We start from the raw sequence: 21,328 nt of genomic DNA, 5'->3' as shown, positions 1-21,328 counted from the left end.
TCAGGATTTGCGAACAAACAATGCCAGAGACTTCTATCAGACGTTCAAGTCGAATTTGAAAGGATACCAAGCCCCTAGTCTTTGTTTTAGAGACGAAAATAGAAAGCTAGATCTGACCAAGAAAGGAAACTGCACGATCGTGTCTCGTTATTTTGAAAACCTACTTAACTGTGATTAACCGAGAGAAAGATTCCCTGCATGTGCCCCTATCCAGAAACTACCCAACTCATCTCCACCTGGAAGAGAGATCAAAGAGATCATCAACAACCTTAAGAATAATAAGGCAGCTGGAGAGGATTCTGTAGTGGCGGAACTACTGAAGCTGGCAAATAATGAAACTCTAGATGTACTAGTCCAACTTTTTGAGGAGATTTGGAGAACTGGGATGATAACAACTGAATGGCAGTCACCTTTAATCCATCCTCTACACAAAAAGAGGCGATAAAAAGAATGTCAATAACTATAGGGACATCTCATTAGAATTTGTTCCACATAAGATATTCTCCACAGCAATACAGAACACAATAGGTCATCTTGACCAACTGATTGGGAAATATCGAGCTGATTTTCGAAATGGCCGTTCTTGCTCAGAATAGATCTTTAACCTGAAGATCATCATCAGGAAAAAAAAAAAAACTGGAGGAAATAACTACGTGGTCGTGTTTGTTGATTTTCAGAAGGCAAATGACTCCATCGATCGAGAGGCATTAATGAATATTTTGGAAGAATGTGGTGTGGATAGTACATCAAGAAAGCTGATCAAACAAACTGTTACTAACACAGTGTCAAAAATAAAATTTATGGGTAAGATTTCAGAACCCTTTACAATCAGCACGGGCGTATGACAAGGAGATGCACTATCCCCACTCCTTTTTCATTCGAGAGTGGAGAAAGTTGTTAGCCCAAGTAGAAACAAATTAAGAGCGGTTCAGACTTGGTCCTAAGAACAAAGGGGTGTAAATTGACTGCTTGGCCTTTGCGGATGACCTAGCCTTTTTTGCTAACAATAGAGTCAGCAGTCAACAAGATCAATAGGCTGTCAGAAATTGCTGAAAAAGTTGGACTCTAGATCTGTACCCAAAAGACAAAATGTATGACGAGCATCTGTGATGGAGCTGAATGAATGATCACCAATCTGGGAAAAATCGCACGAGTTACAAATTTCAGGTGTCTCTGTGAAGTTATCCAGGAGAATGCATTAGAAGAAGAAGCAGCAATTAACGTCAAGATGAGGAAGTTAGACCAGGCTTACAAACTGACAAAGAATACCTATAACAAAAAAGCTATGAGTATAGGGGCCAAGTTCCTATATTATAATACAGTCGTAAAATCTGAGGCCTTATATGCGTCCGAAACTTAGACCATGAATAGACAAGGTCAAGTTGAGCGGCTGGAAATGCAAGAGCGTAGGATATTAAGGAAAATCCTAGGTAATAGATGGGTTGATGGACAATGGCGAATGAGAGCAAATGAGGACTTGTACAGCAAGACAGCATCCGTTAAGAAGAGACGATTGTTATTTTCCGGTCATCTCATGAGGATGGACGGTGACCGACTAACGAAAAGAATATGGAGTTTCATCCAATCTAAGAAAACAAGGCCGAGATGATTCGAAGAATTTGAAAAAGTTCTTAGGCAGATTGATATCTCAGAGAGAAATTCCTGGCAGGAACAAATTTAGAAGATTGGTGAACAACTACCAAGATTTTAAAATGGCATCAACGTCCAAAAGACGCAGAGGACCTTTGTCCGAAGAGCATAAACAGGCACTTCTTGGTGGGCTTAAAAGATACTGGCAGGAAATCAATGCTGGAACAAGAACAAGACCAAGACACTAAAATGAAATTGGTTGTTACCACGCAGTCCATAGAGGCAATAATTTATAGACAGCTGATGTCCACCTACCACAATCCTAAAAACATCCGCTGCAGTGACTAAGCATACTATATGTCATCCTTCTCACTTGAACGGATTATTTTGTAAGGTTATAATTTACATCTAAAATTTCCGATAAATATTTTGCCTACTTTGCTTGCCATTAAACCTGTGATTTCAGTCCAGATTTCGAACTATATCCCGCTTATAATGTTTTCATCCTCAGGACGCCACATACTACTATGCCACATACTGACTGAACTTACCAGTTTCTCACAGACCATGTTTCGTTTCGTATCGGTCGATATGTCCGAAGAAAACAAACTGATTTGAATTTCACCGATTGTCGTCCAAAATATCTGAGTTCGGACGATGACATCGGCTACATTGCGACCGCGCATGTAGTGGCGTACTGGTTTGAGAAGACGGCAGTCTTCGGCCGATGTCTGTCGCCGGCAGAACCTACCGATATCTGCGCCATTGTGATCGCAGCCTAATGCATTGCAACACGCGCCTCCCGCACCATTTAGTGGTGGCGTTCAATTAGTCGTGCTCGCCTTACCTGTCCACGCGGCCGCACGTTGCTCCAGAGCGACGCGTTGTTGTTCCCTATTGTGGTCTCCACTGCGACGAGCCCGGAGGACAGAACGTAGAAGTCGTCGACGGAGCCGATGACTCCCGGGTACGACGAGAAGACGGCGACGTGCCCTGGGACTGGCGCTCCCTGGGCGCGCCCCGTCGCGCGCACCGCCAGCACCACCTTCTTCTGCACGCGCAGCATCGTGTTGTACCTGTGAAGGCGACGTCTGTCTCTACGAGCCCGTCGGACAAAATACTAGCAACTCCCTTACAAGAATGCGCTGGTAGCTTTGGAACGCTCTAAATGGTGTACTAGAGCGTGCGGAAATATGCCTCCGAATTTTTAATTCTGTTCACAATATCGGTTGAGGTATTACGTGTCATGAATATTACTCGGTCGAATTTACCGCTTCAGTGGCAAATTGCAATCCTCTGCCGCTAGAGGGCTCCGCGTTGTAGCGTGTAAGTTGGAGGTGTGCGACGTAACTATGTCGGTGCGTGAAAAAACAGCGTGTTGTAATCGAGTTTCGATTTCTAAGAGTTCTTCCAGACATGGAGCACCTCCTCCTTCAGTATGACGATGCCATACCACACACAACCGCTTAAACCTCTGCAACAATCCGATGTCTTGTGTTCACTGTCACTCGTCATCCTCCATACAGCCCCGACTTGGCCCCATCCGATTTTCATTTGTTTCCAATATTTAAAGAACACCTTCGAGGACTTCACTTTGATAGTGATGAGGCATGCAAGAAGACGTGCCTAACGTTCTACACTGATAGTATCAAACTAGGCTCTCGTTGGGAGAAATCTGTTCGTCGCCAGAAATAAATACGTAAACATAAACAATAAATATGTGGGACAAATTCACAGCAAAGGTCTCAGAGGCCTTTAGGATTGAAACCGGAGTGAGAAAGGGAAACTGCTTTTCCCATTTGCATTCTCAGACGATATTGTGATATTGTAGAAACCAGTAGAAGATGCGGTTAACGAAACCAGGCATCTCAAGAAACAAGCGACAGAAGCAGGCCTACAGATATTAATGAGAGGACGTAATATATGACAGACACCTAGGTAGCTTCTAGATGAATAACAGAAGGACGGAAAATTCAGACTTATTCTTACTCTCCTGGCTCCACAAACCGCAGTCGGTTTTTGGCCTCGTCAAGTAGCCTATCCACAGTAATCTGTCTTCTCTATCTTGTTTCCTTACTCCCAGTACCTGGAGATCCTTGGCAACCTGGTCTCTCCATCTCATTTTCAGCCTTCCTAGAGGTCTTCGTCCATCCGGTTTATTCTCTGAGACTTCTCTCAGTAAAGATTCCTGCTCTCTTCTATATACGTGGCCGGCCCATTTTAGTCTTCTGCAGCTACATCCGATTCATTGTATGGCTCCCTGAGCTCCTTGTTCTTTCTTCTTCGCGATTCTCCTCCCTCACACATTGGCCCAAATATCTTTCGCAAGGTTTTATTTTCAGCGTGTATTTATCTATTCTCCATATTTCTGCCCAATATAGCAATATGGATTTGATTATGTTTTTATATATTCTTATTTTGGTTCCTCTTGAAAAAATTTTAGATGACACTTTGTTGATTGAGTATGATGCTCTGTCCGGGCAGGAAGGAGCGCCTGGTCCCTGGCACGAATCCACGCGGCGGATTTGTGTCGAGGTCCGGTGACCGGCCAGTCTGTGGATGGTTTTAGGCGGTTTTCCACCTACCTCGGCGAATGCGGGGTTGTTCCCCTTATTCTGCCTCAGTTACACTATGTCGGCGATTGCTGCGCAAACAAGTTCTCCACGTACGCGTACACCACCACTACTCTAGCACGCAAACATACGGGTTACACTCGTCTGGTGTGAGACGTTCCCTGGGGGGTCCACCGGGGGCCGAACCGCACAATAACCCTGGGTTCGGTGTGGTGCGGCGGGGGGGGGGGGGGGGGGGGGTGAAGTGGACTGCGGTAGTCGTCGTGGGGTTGTGGGCCACTGCAGCTGCAGCGGGGACGGAGCCTCTCCGTCGTTTCTAGGTCTCCGCTTAACATACAATATAATACGAGTACAATGATGCTCCGGATGCGGCTTTGATCGTCGCGTGTATTTCTTGCTTCTCGCCGTTTTTGTGGTTTACTACTAACTCATATTTAAACTCATCTACTCCAAACATGTGATTATCGATCTGCAGAGTTTCCCGTTTTTTGTTCTGTAATTTCTTTCTACCATCGTGAATTTTGTTTTCTTATCCTTTACTTCTAATCCAACTTCCTTAGTTTTTTCAGAGTCTTACTGCCGTATTTTAAGGACATCCGTATTTTCCGTGATTAGTGCTATGTCACCTGTAAAGGCCAGTACATGTACTTTCGTTGCTATTTTAATTCCCTCTTCTGCTACACTTGCTGCATCCAGCGCGTACCTCTTTGGAGTGCAGCGTGACCGCAATTTCTGTTCTCATGTAAAGGCTGGGAACCACTAGAGGCCGTTCAAAACCATTCGAGGAAACTTGAACGTGACCCGAAACAACAAAGGCTGATCATCCTTTTTCAGCTCTCCTATTTTGCTTTCTGCTGCAAAATGATTATAGAGGAACAACATTGACACTTGGATACAAAAAAAAAAAGCAGGTAAGGGTCCTCTAAGATTCTCCAGTTTGCTAAAATCCTCGCTGAAACCCACACACTTTTACACAAATTTTAAAAATGAATGTACAGAAACAACTCGTGCAGTATTCCTAGGCAACTGCAGGCAGGCAACCCGTGACACTCCTGTTCCAGTTGCCTGCCTGAAGGCGCCTAGGACAACACAGCTTCTCTCTGTAAAGGCATATTTTTAAAATTCTCAATAAATGTGGACGGGAGCAATCTAGGGGTGTTGCTGAACTGGGGGGTTTCAGAGAGACCTTTGTGGTTTTATTCAAGCATGTGTCTATGTCACACCCCTTTATCATCACTTCACAGGACAATGTGAACAGGAGGGCTGCAAAAGCCTTTCCTGCTTCGGATCACATCTTTATTTCGTCGAATGATTTGAACGGTCCCTAGTGGTTCCAAGACATCAAAAATCGTGGTCGTGCTGCATTCCGAAGTGTGAGATCATGTTCAGTGGGGATACAGCCCCGCAATAAACTAAGAGAGGGGTAAGACGTCCAGGGGTGTGAGCAGTGTCAAAGGTTGTCAACGACGTCGTCCTGTAGCTCTCCACACTGAGAACTGCCGTTTCCGACCGCGAAATGTGTGGGAACCAACTCCCCAAGAAAAGGGGTACTTCCATTCACGCTCTTTTTTGCCACCCCCTGAGGCCGTTTCGTGTAGATTGTGAGCGTCAGGGTATCAAATCTTTTCCTCGGCCACATTAAAAGAACAGCGTGATTTCAACGCCGCGTTTCGCATTGCTGACCTCCATCCAGTGCCGCACTAAGAAGGGGGCGGTGGAGGGGCGAGACCAGTCCCGGCTTCTGGTCATGGGGGGCCTCCATATCTCAAGACCCTCGAGATTTGAGGTCCCCAGGACCAGACCATTTTTTATCAAATCCCAAACAAAGCCAAACTACGTTTAGAAAATAAGAGGCAGTTTGGAGTTCGAGGCCCCTTAAGTATGCAAAATTTAAACATAGGAGACTACTTACCTATTATCAGGCCATGGCATTTGTCAGTGGGTGTTTTCACAATTTTTTGAATTTTTGTAAAACGTTATACGAAGCGTATGAAGTGTAGAATGAAAACCAGTTGTCTGCTAGGTGCAATTATTCTACACGATACGCTTCTTGATGCCTACCCCATCTGTACAGTTTTATTATAAACACAGTATTTAAATACGCGCGTAAATGCAGTGAAGAGCTTACCAGTGACTCTTAACTTACACATTACATTCTAAAAATTGCTTTTTAATGGTTATACACAATTATGTACTTTATTCTATGAATACGAAAATGTAACTACATGAAGCAGAGGATATGTCAAAAGTATTCAACAGCAGCTTCAAAAAGTAGCAGCTTCAAAAAGTAGCAGCTTCAAAAAGTGAGCTGCACATTACGTTGTGCAGGGCTGAAGGTCAGGCCGCGTCAGTGTTAGGAACACGTAGAAGAGTACAACGAAAAATTCGGGAAGTCAGTCCAAAAGCTCTGTTCAATCCATGTGCTAATCAGTCCTTAAATCTTTGTGAAGTTCATGCATTCTCATGCGGTCCCTGTAGAGTGGACTGCTCTAGAACAGTATATGAGTCATTTCATTCTTCTCGTCTTCTTCGTATAGGTGGGAATTAACTGTAGTAAAAACAGGGAAAGGTTTGAAACTATTGTCTGATACTCCCTGGAGTGCTTATTACAATTCAGTTGAAGTCATAAAAGGAAAGATGGAAACAGGTATGAGCTCTTTGGAATATATGTAAGATCCATCCAAGGCAAACCTTGTTATTAGATCTGCAGCAAGCTTGCTCCTTCCAGCTATATGTGATTTTTCGTTTTTGATCTGCATCAGCTTTTTTCTCACGTTACTGAAGGAAATTAATTTAGTCCAACAGTCTCTAGACTTTCGATAAAGAACACGCCAAATTAAAAATGCTGAATAAAATTTTAGTGATGGAAAGAACTACAATAATTTTGGATAGTGCTGTTATTTTTAACGTCAAAAATTAAGTGATATGGACATTAACACCGACCAACGAGAAAGAATGAAGGTAAATAAAATAACGCCGGGTGCACTACCTCATGACGCTGGATTATCGATGCAGGATGATGTTCGTCGATCAATGTTTGAATGCGTGGACCGATTTATCCGAGAATTTTTACAAAGATACACGGACACGAAGGAGATCAAAATTTACCAGGTTGTTGGAAGACAATTAATGCTTGAAACTTCCGATGGTGATTTGCCGTAGCACTGGAGAATCTGGTAGAAATTTACGATGAGTTTGATAAGGAGCAGGTGCTGCAAAAATAGTGTCATAGCCATCTACATGCAACCGATACGAATGTTGACATTGCTGTTGGATGGACAACAAACGACATCCTTCAGTTAATTATTAAATTTGGCTTCAGTGAATCAGTCCACACCACATAATCAAATTATTTGTGCATCAGTCACATGCAGCGAGCGTTTTTCTGATCTAAAACTCATAAAAATTATCTTCGCTCTACGATGAATCAAGAACGACCGGCCAGTCTGTCCAGTTCATCAACTGTAAGAAAAGTTTCAAGTGAAATGGATTTCAACGGCGTTATTGTGGAGTTCAGTAAACTAAAGGCACGAAAAGATGTTCTATAATATTATCAATAATAACTACTATCTCGTGTTAAGTTTATGACACTAACTTTATATTTTACAAAATTTGTTTCCACACAAATAAAAGATAAAATAAAAATGTCTTGCGATTAGGACCTTCCGTCGGGTAGACCGTTCGCTGGGTGCAAATCCTTTGATTTGACGTCACTTAGGCGACTCGCGCGTCGATGGGGATGAAACAATGATGATTAGGATAACACTACACCCAGTCCCTGAGCGTAGAAAATCTCCGACCCAGCCGGGAATCGAACCCGGGCCCTGAGGATTGACATTCTGTCGCGCTTACCACTCAGCTACCGGGGGCGGACAATAAAATGATAATTTTCATATACTGTTCTTTATTATTTCTTTGCACTCCGCCTGATGGTTGCTGTGCTAAAGGCTGAATCGTATTCTGTGTTTCTCACCTATATCTTTAAATATGTATATTACACTTACTGGAGCGTGGAGTCGGCAAATTATAAATACATGAATTTTTCCTCAGCCGTTACCTCTACATTATCCCTTTTTGACAAAAAAAAGTGCTCTAAGCATACACCTATTTCCAAGCAGACGGGGGCCTCATTTAGTTTCGCCTTCCCGAGACTTCGGCAGGCTTCGTCCGCTACCACCTCTATTTCAGAGGCTTCAAAACAAGGCTTGAAACGTGAGCAAGAGGGGCTCCAACGATCTTTCCAACATGTGACACGTCCACGAAAGCGTTGGGCAGATTGTGAAATTTAGTGTCAACGTGACATCATTAACCTACCTTACACGTCACGTGACGTGACCTTTTTGAGCTGTGGCCTCTTTCCGCCTGTATCGGCACATTGGTATTTTAAGAGTCGCCTAGCCGGAGAGTGACGTCGCAGGGAGCCGCGCTTTTGCATCGTTTCAAAGGAAGGTTGTAGGCAACTTTGGGCCACATTTCAAACTTCTACGTCTCAATGGGAGACAATTACGTGGCTGCTAAAAAGTGGTCCTTTAATTCTGTTGCGCAATGTATTTGGGACACAGGCGTACGTCTCCCAAGGATGATTTTTTGCCAAGTGTGCTAATTTGCCAGCAATTCAGTTTTTGGTCCAAAGTGTTTATTCGTCATCAGTTCGACGTTGCTGATTATTTCTTCATTAATACCCACGAACACGCTTAAGAAATTTCCTAAACTTTTCAAATGCGAGGGACAAGTATCCAGCAGTGGGCCTAATGTATCCTTTTCCAAAGTTACGTCGCACGCAGGTGTTTTAGTGTTACAACAAACCATTTTCCTCTCTTGACCAGCTGCATTAGAGATCTCTGCCTACCAGACTTCAGCATCTCCTTTCCCCACAATGACAGCGGTGACACATCGTGGCATGGCACCCAAGAAAACCAGGAACTTAGCAGAACCTCCCTTCCCGAGTCATGATCGCCGCCTTCAACTCCTAGAGATTGGTCGGATCTGGGTGCAAGCGACGCACTTATCACTCTATGGTGTCCGAAACCTTCATCTACATCTATATAACATTCATAATCAGCAATCTGGTGTACAGTGCATGGCGGAGAACTAACCATTCCTTTTCCTGTTGCACTCGAAAATGGAGCAAGGGAAAAATGATTGCCTGTGTGTTCATGGTCTTTACACAGGATGAAGTTTGGAAGCAGTATAACCCTTCTGCAGTTTCCTTACAAATTCTGATTCCAGAAACTTCCTTAATGGCGTTTCGTGAAAATGCCCAATAATTTCTATTAAAGTTACCTGATCGGAAAACCTATTAGTGGACATTAATATGCGGTGTGTACATCCTTCGTCTTCATGACGACTTTAACTCTGCTGGAGACACTTTCAATGAGGTGTCAATGTCTGTGGGTGAATGGCAACCCATTCTTCCTTAGCAGAAATCAAAAAAGGTAAGTAATGTCGGGTGCTGGGGCCTGGAGCAAAGTCTACGTTCTAATGAACTTACAGGTTTTCCGTCGGGTTCAGGTCGGCGTTCTGAGCAGGCCAGTTGATTTCAGGAATTTTGTTATCCACAAATCATTTCCTCACTTACGCTGCTTTCTGATGTGTGTATGGTCATGCTAATACAATCATAGGCTCCGAACTGTTCCTCTGCTGCACGCAGATCATACTGCTGTAAAACATTCATATCCTCCCGCATTCGACGTTTTCTTAAACGTAATAAGGGGACCATATCACAACCACGCATCGCCTCCGTTCTTAACTGTTGACACTACACATGATGACACATAACGGTGTCCAAGCATTCGCCGAATTCAAGTCGTTCACCGTCTAGAAATTCCCTAAACTCAAACCCTTCCATCGGACTGCCGCACGTTACATCGTGATTCACCAATCCAAACTACTCGTTAACAGTCATCCCCTGTCCAGCGGCGGCGCTCTTTACGCCACCTCAAGCAAAAATGGTTCAAATGGCTTTGAGCACTATGGAACTCAACATCTGAGGTTGTCAGTCCCCTAGAACTTAGAACTACTTAAACATAACTAACCTAAGGCCATCACACACATCCATGCCCGAGGCAGGATTCGAACCTGCCACCGTATCAGCAGCGCGGTTCAGGACTGAAGCACGTAGAACCGCTCGGCCACAGCGGCCGGCTCACCACAAGCCTCGCTTGGCGTTGACTAAAGAACTGTTTGGTTTATGACGAACTGCTCGACCATTATAGCCCATTCTTTTCAATTCCCTAAGAAACCGTCATTGTGCTGGCTGGTCTGCTGGAGCGATGTGATTTTTTGAATTCTTCCGTCGACTTTTTCCAACCACCCTCCGCAATGCTCGATGGTTCCGTCCGTCAGAACATGAAGCCTACGTGGTCTTTCTTTAGCTCTGGTTGTTCCTTCGCGTTTCCAATTCACAATCCCATCATCATCAGCTGACTTGAGGAGCTTTGTAAATGTTCAGAAGTCCATAATGGTTTTGTTACTCAGGTGACATCCAGTGACTTGTCAACGTCCGAAGTCCCTGAGCTCACCTCACCGCCCCATTCTGCTGTTACCCCTCCTCCACTGGTACCACAGTACTCCACGTCTCCTTTTATACTGGCGGGCCGGCTCTCGTGCCTCTAGTGGTCAATTCCGCATTACGTAGGGGTGTCCAGACACTTCAGATCAGACATTTCGCGGAACGTCTAGTAACACTCTCTAATTGATCAATCCAATGTAAGAAATGTAGCAATGCGCTTCTGAATTGCTTGGGCGTCTAGCTTAATACGACGTGATGGAGATCACAGACATTCCAGAATGAGATTTTCACCCTGCATCGGAGTGTGTGCTGATACGAATCTCCCGGTGCAGTGTACGAGAAAGTGATGTCAATGCATGACATTTGGGTTTGGGGTAAATCGGAGCGAATTTCTATTCTACGCAGTGAGTAAGGGTGTTTTAAATGTGGATAAATGCAAATTCATAGAAGGAATTTGTCTGTAATGTTCGGATACACAGTTTATGGTATAATGCTTGACCTACCCATATCAATTAAATATCTAGCAGTACATTGCGAAAAGGCATGAAAAGGAATGAGCAAAGTTGCACGAAAGAAGAATGACACATTGTGGTTTTGACTTGGTCACGCCAGTTTAATATCCAGGCGTAACGTTGTGAAAACACGTGAAAAGGAACAAGCATATAAAGTCAATTGCAGGAAAGGCGAATAGCCGAGTAAGATTTAGTGGGGGATTTCTGTGTGATGTGTAACACGTGAAAGGAAAAGTTCTTGAGAACTTCTAAGAATGTTTGTGATGAAACTTCCTGGCAGATTAAAACCTGTGTGCCGGACCGAGGCTCAAACTCGAGACCTTTGCCTTTTCTGGGCAAGTGCTCTACCGACTGAGCTACCCAAGAACGACTCGCGACCCGTCGTCCCAGCTTCAGTTCTGCAAGTACCTAGTCTCCTGCCTTCCAAACTTCACAGAAGCTCTCCTGCGAAGAAGCAAATTAAACAACAGACAACGTTTATTATTGGTTATTATGCAGTAAACTTCCACCGAGTACAGCATGATTTTTCTTTTAAAGAGGGGAAATGATTCTGTAAAATTACATTAATGTGGATGCAAAATTTCATAAGATTTTCGCCAGCCGCTGTGGCCGAGCGGTTCTAGGCGCTTCAGTCCGGAACCGCGCTGCTTCTGTGGTCGCAGGTTAGAATCCTGCCTCGGGCATGGATGTGTGTTATGTCCTTAGGTTAGATAGGTTTAAGTAGTTCTAAGTCTACGGAACTGATGACCTCTGATGTTAAGTCCCATAGTGCTTAGAGCCATTTCACAAGATTTTCAGGAATTAAAGTTGACTCCCACCTGAAGTGGCATAAACATCTAAACAAACAAGCAAAGAAAAGTCATGAGCATTCTATTCACTTAGAGTTTCATTAGTGTGTAACAAACAATGCCTTATTGCTACAAACTATTCCTCTATGGACTCCATATCTTGCTATGGAATCATTTTTTGCGGGTCCCCTACACAAAACATGAACAAACTTCATAAAGCGATATTAGCATAAAAACGAAAACTAGCAATGTAGTTCCCTGTAAAGATGAGTGTGAATACCTGAGGATTCTGGCTGCACTCTGCAAGTGCAACTAGGAAACTGTTATATACAGTGAGAAGAACATCAGCAGTCGTCCCACAAATAGCAGCACCACTAATCATGGACCAAGAGCCAACTTAAGAACCAACTTAACTACCATGTACCGAAAGTAAATCTCTCACATGGAGAGAAGAATTGTAGACCTCAGAGCAGTTGGATCTGAAGTCCGACTTGCCCCCCCTCTACAGTTACTCGGTCGCGACGTAATGCCGGATCCTGACAAAATGTTCGCCCACCGTCTGTGCAATGTCTCTGGGGGTCGTTTGGAGACCTCCCTGTTTCAGCACTACTGCTATTTGCAAGCGACTGTGTTTATCAGAAATCCTCCGGATGGCTTCCCATACTTTTGTGAATCAATAAAAAACTGACTAATGACGGAGCCTGGCAAGAGTTCATCACTTGGAGGTGTTTACAACGAAATATCCGTTACCAGCCGCCTTCCCTTCCTTTCAATTTTAGCATCTCCGATCTTTTGTAAAATGTTTCAACACTAACATGCGTTGTATACTGTTCTGAACTCGCCAACGGCTTTTAAAGGCAGTTAAAAATGGACATCGTTGAATATATATATATATATATATATATATATATATATATATATATATATATATATATATATACACTCCTGGAAATTGAAATAAGAACACCGTGAATTCATTGTCCCAGGAAGGGGAAACTTTACTGACACATTCCTGGGGTCAGATACATCACATGATCACACTGACAGAACCACAGGCACATAGACACAGGCAACAGAGCATGCACGATGTCGGCACTAGTACAGTGTATATCCACCTTTCGCAGCAATGCAGGCTGCTATTCTCCCATGGAGACGATCGTAGAGATGCTGGATGTAGTCCTGTGGAACGGCTTGCCATGCCATTTCCACCTGGCGCCTCAGTTGGACCAGCGTTCGTGCTGGACGTGCAGACCGCGTGAGACGACGCTTCATCCAGTCCCAAACATGCTCAATGGGGGACAGATCCGGAGATCTTGCTGGCCAGGGTAGTTGACTTACACCTTCTAGAGCACGTTGGGCGGCACGGGATACATGCGGAAGTGCATTGTCCTGTTGGAACAGCAAGTTCCCTTGCCGGTCTAGGAATGGTAGAACGATGGGTTCGATGACGGTTTGGATGTACCGTGCACTATTCAGTGTCCCCTCGACGATCACCAGTGGTGTACGGCCAGTGTAGGAGATCGCTCCCCACACCATGATGCCGGGTGTTGGCCCTGTGTGCCTCGGTCGTATGCAGTCCTGATTGTGGCGCTCACCTGCACGACGCCAAACACGCATACGACCATCATTGGCACCAAGGCAGAAGCGACTCTCATCGCTGAAGACGACACGTCTCCATTCGTCCCTCCATTCACGCCTGTCGCGACACCACTGGAGGCGGGCTGCACGATGTTGGGGCGTGAGCGGAAGACGGCCTAACGGTGTGCGGGACCGTAGCCCAGCTTCATGGAGACGGTTGCGAATGGTCCTCGCCGATACCCCAGGAGCAACAGTGTCCCTAATTTGCTGGGAAGTGGCGGTGCGGTCCCCTACGGCACTGCGTAGGATCCTACGGTCTTGGCGTGCATCCGTGCGTCGTTGCGGTCCGGTCCCAGGCCGACGGGCACGTGCACCTTCCGCCGACCACTGGCGACAACATCGATGTACTGTGGAGACCTCACGCCCCCACGTGTTGAGCAATTCGGCGGTACGTCCACCCGGCCTCCCGCATGCCCGCTATACGCCCTCGCTCAAAGTCCGTCAACTGCACATACGGTTCACGTCCACGCTGTCGCGGCATGCTACCAGTGTTAAAGACTGCGATGGAGCTCCGTATGCCACGGCAAACTGGCTGACACTGACGGCGGCGGTGCACAAATGCTGCGCAGCTAGCGCCATTCGACGGCCAACTCCGCGGTTCCTGGTGTGTCCGCTGTGCCGTGCGTGTGATCATTGCTTGTACAGCCCTCTCGCAGTGTCCGGAGCAAGTATGGTGGGTCTGACACACCGGTGTCAATGTGTTCTTTTTCCATTTCCAGGAGTGTATATATATATATATATATATATATATATGCTTTAGTACCTCGGTTGATACGTGTAAATGGTAACACACTGGAGGAAACTGTCCGCGTCACTGTTCTTCCTTATGTGATATTTCACTTATCGTTATCAGCAGAAGAGGGTGTAATGAAAAGTAGTACCTTCAGAATTTTTTTACGCGAAAACTCAAAGGTTTTAAATAATACAAATTTTATTAACATTCTACTACTTTATTCTTCAAGTCAATTGTATTTTTCAACTTAGTCACCCTGACGACGGACATTTCTCCCAAAGTGAGACCAGTTTGTTGACACCGTCACTGTAGAATGTTTGACTTTGTCGACGGAGCCACAACTTCAACTCTACGTGCACCGCTTCCTCACTGTAAGAGCGAGGTCCTCTGAAATGTTCTTTGAGTTTTGGAAACAGACGGACATCAGATGGGACCAACTCGGGACTACATCGAGAATGATCGTCGAAGTGAACCCAAGGTGTCGCATTGTTGCGTATGTCGCAGCGCTCTTGTATGATCCTGCTGGTGGTATGGTCTGGAAATTTTGGAGTCAGTGATGCTTTGCGGCGGAACTCCATTGCTGCTCTCTTGTTTTCAGCGTCAGAATGGTGCACCAGCATTCATCACCTGTCACAGTGTTGTGAACCCATCAACCGCACGCTCAAAACGCAAAAGAAATTGTTGACAATCTCCTGTGTTGCATGTCAGGAGTGAGTATTTGAGGCACCCACCGTGCACACAATTTTCTGTGCCGTAGTTCTGCACTGATGGCCTGTACATGTTCTCGTCATATCCCATACTTACCTTGAGAGCTGTCTTTGCTATCCGAGGATTTTGTCTGTTGAGTTCATCAACCCGACTCCATCAGATCCCGTTGGTTCCCGTACGCATTCGTCCACTCCGAGCTCTGTCTCACGCGTGGAGGTTAGCATCAGCGTTTCCTTCAATATGAAAACTAACAATACACCGTATGCAGCTTTCATTCCTCTATGGATTTCAATTGGAGGCACGTTTTCTGCGGTTAGAAACTATACTACAGCACGCTGTTTCTCATGCACTGTTGCAGTTACGTAACATACGACCACGTTCGACGCTAGAGAGCCTAAATGCAGAGAAGCAAGTGGCCACTGCTTGTTAGACTGTGGGTAAGATGCACAGGCAATCGCAATTTTTTTTTGCCAGAATTCGTGCGGGAAATATTATCGGCTGTTGACTATCACGAGATATGGATTTAATACTCGCATTACAGTAGCAATTCTACCTTTTTATTTAGTATACGACTCCTTCACATTTAATGCGCAGCAAATTAAAGTTTGGCGTGATGCAGAATATTAGCCATTTATTATAACGTTCTGAAAAAAATTGGAATCGGCCAGAAAAAAAGAGTTTCAATTATATTATTTTAGACGCTCACAAGTGATTTTACTTTTTCCTTCTTGGATATTCATTGTTGAAGTTAATATCCTGACAAGAGACATACTTCTGTAACGATGTACATAACCGCTAAAGCATGTATGCACGGTAAAAATTTCGAAGTAGCTGACTTTCGGAAACGAAACTTCCGTCATTACGCTTTTTCATGCGATTACGATCCAGGGTTTGTTAATTGACAATTCAATTCGACAAATGCAATTGAAACGAAAGTAAAGAATAATAATTTGACGACAGCGGGAAGCGAACTGCTGACAGCACCATTTACTATCTTGAACGATACTGAGCTGCACGTGACGTGATTACAGCCAGGCAAAATGCTTTGTAGATAATAGTGCCCAGGAATTTCTTCCGAACACATGAAGTTTGTAGACGTGCTATACTATAAACTGAAACAGTTTTCCGAAAATCTTAATATTCCAGTTCCAGAAGGGCTTGGGACATATGAATCGAAAGACACCAGTGGAAAAAAATGGCGTTTCAGCTAATCAGCCAATCACGGGCCATTTCAACACTGGCCCGCCCCTCTCCTCTCCTCTCTCTCTCTCTCTCTCTCTCTCTCTCTCTCTCTCTCTCTCTCTCTCCCCCCCCCCTCTCTCTCCCTCCCTCCCTCCCCATCAATATAGGCTCTCCAGTCACGCTCTACAGGTCGGAGCCCGTAGCGAAAGAGGGTTGCAACTTGCGTCAGCGAAATGGGGAAGTTGGAATGTCGACCGCAACCGATATTGAGAATAGAGTAAAAATATCTGAGGCATTACGAGAGGCGTTTGAAAAGTCCATGCAAAAATAAAAACTACTTACGTGTTTGGGGTAAACCTTTTTTATGTTTCAGCATAGTCTCCTTATAGTCGCTTCCCACGCCCGGGTTCCCGGGTTCGATTCCCGGCGGGGTCAGGAATTTTCTCTGCCTCGTGATGGCTGGGTGTTGTGTGATGTCCTTAGGTTAGTTAGGTTTAAGTAGTTCTAAGTTCTAGGGGACTGATGGCCTAAGATGTTAAGTCCCATAGTGCTCAGAGCCATTTGAACCTCTCCTTATAGACTTATACACTTCGTCCAACGCTGTTCTAATTTTTTGATCCCTTCCGAATAATAGGAATTTTCCAAGTCTGCAAAATAGCTGTTAGTTGCTGCAATCATCACTTCATTTGAATAAAATATTTGTCCCGACAGTCATTTCTTCAAATTGGGGAACAAAATGTAGTCCGAGGAAGCCAAGTCTGAAGAATGGGGGTGATGTGAAACGAGTTGGAATATTATTTCCATTAATTTTGTGACCACAACTGCTGAGGTGTGTACTGGTGCATTGTGATGATGGAAAAGGACTTATTTGTGGTCCAATCGTCGGCGTTTTTGTTGCAGCTCGGTTTTCAAATGGTCAAATAAAGATGAATGATATGCACCTGTAATAGTTTTACCCTTTTCTAGATAGTCGATGAGGGTTATCCCTTGCGAATCCCAAAAGACAGTCGCCATAGCCCTTCCGGCCGAAGGAATGGTCTTCGCCTTTTTTGGTGCAGTTTGTTCCTTGGCAGCCCATTGTTTAGACTGAGTTTGGTCTCAGTTTAGTAATGCATCCATGTTTCATGCACAGTGACGAAACGACGCTTAAAGCCCTGCAGATTCTTCCTGAACAGTTGCAAACAATCCTCGCAACACTTCACACGATTCCGTTTTTGGTAGAAAGTTAGCAATCGCTGGACTCATCTTGCGGCTTTCTCAGGTCCAAATGTATATGCAAAATATTAGTATTAGGTACATTACGTACGTAGATCGTGGGCAGCTGGGAATGTGGGTCTCACAGGAAGCGTGCAAGGGATAAGTCCCTGCAGCCGCGCTGTTCATCTGTGTCCTCGGTGGCTCAGATGGTTAGAGCGTCTGTCGTGTAAGCAGGAGATCCCGGGTTTGAGTCCCGATCGGGGGGGGGCATATTTCCAACTGTCCACATCGAGGTATATCAACGACACCCGTCGGCAGCTGAGGGTTTCAATTAATTATCATTTATATGCAAAATATTATGTACCCATTCATTAGAGATGCCCACAACACTAGCAATCTCACACACCTTAACTCTTCTGTCATTCCTCACCATATCATGGATTTTATCAATGATTTCTGGAGTCGTAACCTCCACAGGGTGTCTAGAACGTTCAGCATCACTTGTGCCCATATGGCCACTCCGAAAATTTTGAAACCACTTATAAACTGTTCCAATCGAAGGTGCAGAGTCACCTAATGTTTATAAAGCTTCTCTTTAGTCTCCTGAGGCGTTTTGCCGTTCATAAAGTAATGTTTAATCACTGCGCGAAATTATTTATCGATCATTTTTTGACAATTACTCGACTTCCTTGACTCACACGAACGCCAAACACAAAGAAATAGACCAATATGGCTGAAACTTGGTGTGCTTTCTTTCCAAAGATGCTACTAACTAAACATGACCGCGATACGCGCCGGTGGTGCCATCTCTCGGACTTTGCACGGACATTTCAAACGCCCCTCGTACTTTTTAGTACGCCCTCGTATACGAGCGTGCTTCAGACAGTGCACAAGAGTACGGCCGCAGATGGCTGCCCTGCGAGAAGTCGGCCACAAGGTATGGCTGACGGCGGGTGGCGGAGCGACTACTGACCCGGACCAGGTGGCGTGTCCCACCAGCAGGTCGCGGTTGAGCGGCAGCAGCCGCACCAGCCCCGAGCAGCCGTCACCGCCCAGCGAAGACTCGAGGCCGCCCACCGCCTGCATCAGGTCGTCGATGTCGGACTGCAGGTTCAGCCACCTGTCGGCAAGCAAGAGCAAAAAGCTTAGCAACTACACATTGCGTGTGAAATACATGGTTACCCAACTGGGTACGTACACGCTACAATTTCTCTTCATATTTCTCAAGTTATCTGTCATTTGACGACATAAAACGCTCCTTCATTTTAGTCATATGCTGGATAAACTTCCACTCAACTGTCTCAAGATACACTACTGGCCATTAAAATTGCTACACCACGAAGATCACGTGCTACAGACGCGAAATTTAACCGACAGGAAGAAGATGCTGAGATATGCAAATGATTAGCTTTTCAGAGCATTCACACAAGGTTGGCGCCGGTGGCGACACCTACAACGTGCTGACACGAGGAAGGTTTCCGACCGATTTCTCATACACAAACACCAGTTGACCTGCGTTGCCTGGCGAAACGTTGTTGTGATGCCTCGTGTAGGAAGGAGAAATGCGTACCATCACGTTTCCGGATTGTAGCCTATCGCGATTGTGGTTCATCGTATCGCGACATTGCTGCTCGCCTTGGTCGAGATCCAATGACTGTTAGCAGAATATGGAATCGGTGGGTTCAGGAGGGTAATACGGAACGCCGTGCTGGATCCCAACGACCTAGTATCACTAGCAGTCGAGATGGTAGGCATCTTATCCGCATGGCTGTAACGGATCGTGCAGCCACGTCTCGATCCCCGAGTCAAGAGATTGGGACGTTTGCAAGACAACAACCATCTGCACGAACAGTTCGACGACGTTTGCAGCAGCATGGACTATCAGATCGGAGACCGTGGCTGCGGTTACCCTTGACGCTGCATCACAGACAGGAGCTGCTGCGATGGTGTACTCAATGACGAACCTGGGTGCACGAATGGCAGATCGTCATTTGTTCGGATGAATCCAGGTTTTGTTTACAGCATCATGATGGTCGCATCCGTGTTTCGCGACATCGCGGTGAACGCACATTGGAAGCGTGTATTCGTCATCGCCGTACTGGCGTATCACCCGGCGTCATAGTATGGGGTGCCATTGGTTACACGTCTAGGTCACCTCTTGTTCGCATTGACGGCACTTTGAACTGTGGACGTTACATTTCAGATGTGTTACGACCCGTGGCTCTACCCTTCATTCGGTCCCTGCGAAACCCTACATTTCAGCAGGATAATGCACGACCGCATGTTGCAGGTCCTTTACGGGCCTTTGTGGATACGGAAAATGTTCGGCTGCTGCCCTGGCCAGCACATTGTCCAGATCTCTCACCAATTTAAAACGTCTGGTCAATGGTGGCCGAGCAACTTGCTCGTCACAATACGCCAGTCACTACTCTTGATGAACTGTGGTATCGTGTTGAGGCTGCATGGGCAGCTGTACCTGTGCACGCCATCCAAGCTCTGTTTGACTCAATGCCCAGGCGCATCAAGGACGTTATTACGGCCAGAGGTGGTTGTTCTGGGCACTGATTTCTCAGGATCTATGCACCGAAATTGCGTGAAAATGTAATCACATCTCAGTTCTAGTATAATATATTTGTCCAATGTATACCCACTTATCATCTCATTTCTTCTTGGTTGGCAAATTTAATGGCCAGTAGTCTATTAATATCCCATTATCGACTGCGGGATCATATAATCCTGTCTTCAGATGTCTGCGTAGTTCTAATTAATCAAAATCTGCATACGTCACCCATATCTAAATGCAAGCACATGTTCACAAAAATGAGTAATCTCTGACTGCATCATTGCTGCTGCTGCTTTCTTCTTCTGCTTCAATCTGGAGATTGGTTTCACGCATCTCTCGAAACAAGCCTATCCTATGCAAGCTTCTTGATCTATGCATAACTACGCAACCTTCAGAGGTTGGTCAAAAATATGGGAACACTGCGTGAAATGCGTGTTTGAACAAAAATTAAGGTAGCGCTGTCGTATTTGACCAAGCACGGCATCTGTGCAATGCCCTCGATACATTGCAAGTGTCAGTCATCGAAAGAACAGTGTTTCCTATAGTTGAGAGTGCAATACGTTGGAGCTACAAGCAATTAGGACGTTGGCAAATCATTGGTGCCCATGTGGTGGGTACTTCACTTGGTTGGTTTGTGGGGGCTGAAGGGACCAGACTACAAAGGCCATCGGTCCCCTTTTCCACTACCAAAAACACCCACAAAGAAGAAAGGGAACAAGCAACGCAGACAAGGGACGACACAGAACAAGATCACAAAAGAGGAATTAAAAACACAGTATTACAATGGTTGGCCGACCTTGGTAACAAAAAAAGGAAAAGCCAACTACCAAGAGAGACACTAAAAACCCTAATCTAAAACCGTAGGCCAAAGGCCAGACTCAACACAAAAAGAGAGACAAACCCTCAGATCGAGCGATAAAATCCCCCTGTGCGAATAAAACTCAAAACTAAGCCTCCCACGGCAGCGTCATCTGTTAAAAGTGCAGGGAGCGTATCAGGCAGCGCAAACTGCTGCCTGAGCGCAGTTAAAAGCGGACAGACCAACAAGATGTGCGCCACCGTCAACGCTGATCCACAGCGACACAGAGGCGGGTCCTCGCGGCGCAATACATGACGGCGCGTCAGCCAGGTATGGTCAATGCGTAGCCGGCAGAGAACAATTGAGTCCTTGCGAGAGGCTCGCTTGGAGGAGTGCCACACCTGTAGTTTCTTTGATAACCCGAAGTTTTTTGGGTGAAGGCAGGGTGCGCCATTCATCACTCCAGGTACCAAGTACCTCCTGCCGCAAAACTGACTGGAAATTGCCCTCCGAAAGGCCAATCTCCAGGCCAGT

General features: G+C 45.5%; 1 protein-coding gene across 1 annotated transcript in view; it reads right to left on the bottom strand.

The window, feature by feature from the left end:
• The window catches only part of LOC126461746 (putative phospholipase B-like 2), a 165,915-nt gene that overhangs the window by 42,525 nt on the left and 102,062 nt on the right, over positions 1–21,328 (bottom strand). Inside the window, exons 4-5 of the mRNA XM_050096020.1 lie at positions 18,406–18,552; positions 2,438–2,666 (exon numbers count right to left, since the gene is read on the bottom strand). Of these exons, the coding sequence (XP_049951977.1) occupies positions 2,438–2,666; positions 18,406–18,552 (376 nt within the window). The remainder of the gene's footprint in view (positions 1–2,437; positions 2,667–18,405; positions 18,553–21,328) is intronic.

The sequence above is a fragment of the Schistocerca serialis genome, chromosome 1 (assembly GCF_023864345.2).
Source record: "Schistocerca serialis cubense isolate TAMUIC-IGC-003099 chromosome 1, iqSchSeri2.2, whole genome shotgun sequence".
NCBI classification, from domain to species: Eukaryota; Metazoa; Arthropoda; class Insecta; order Orthoptera; family Acrididae; genus Schistocerca; species Schistocerca serialis.
The sequence above is the reverse complement of the archived record's forward strand: the minus strand, read 5'-3'. Positions and strand labels throughout refer to the sequence as shown.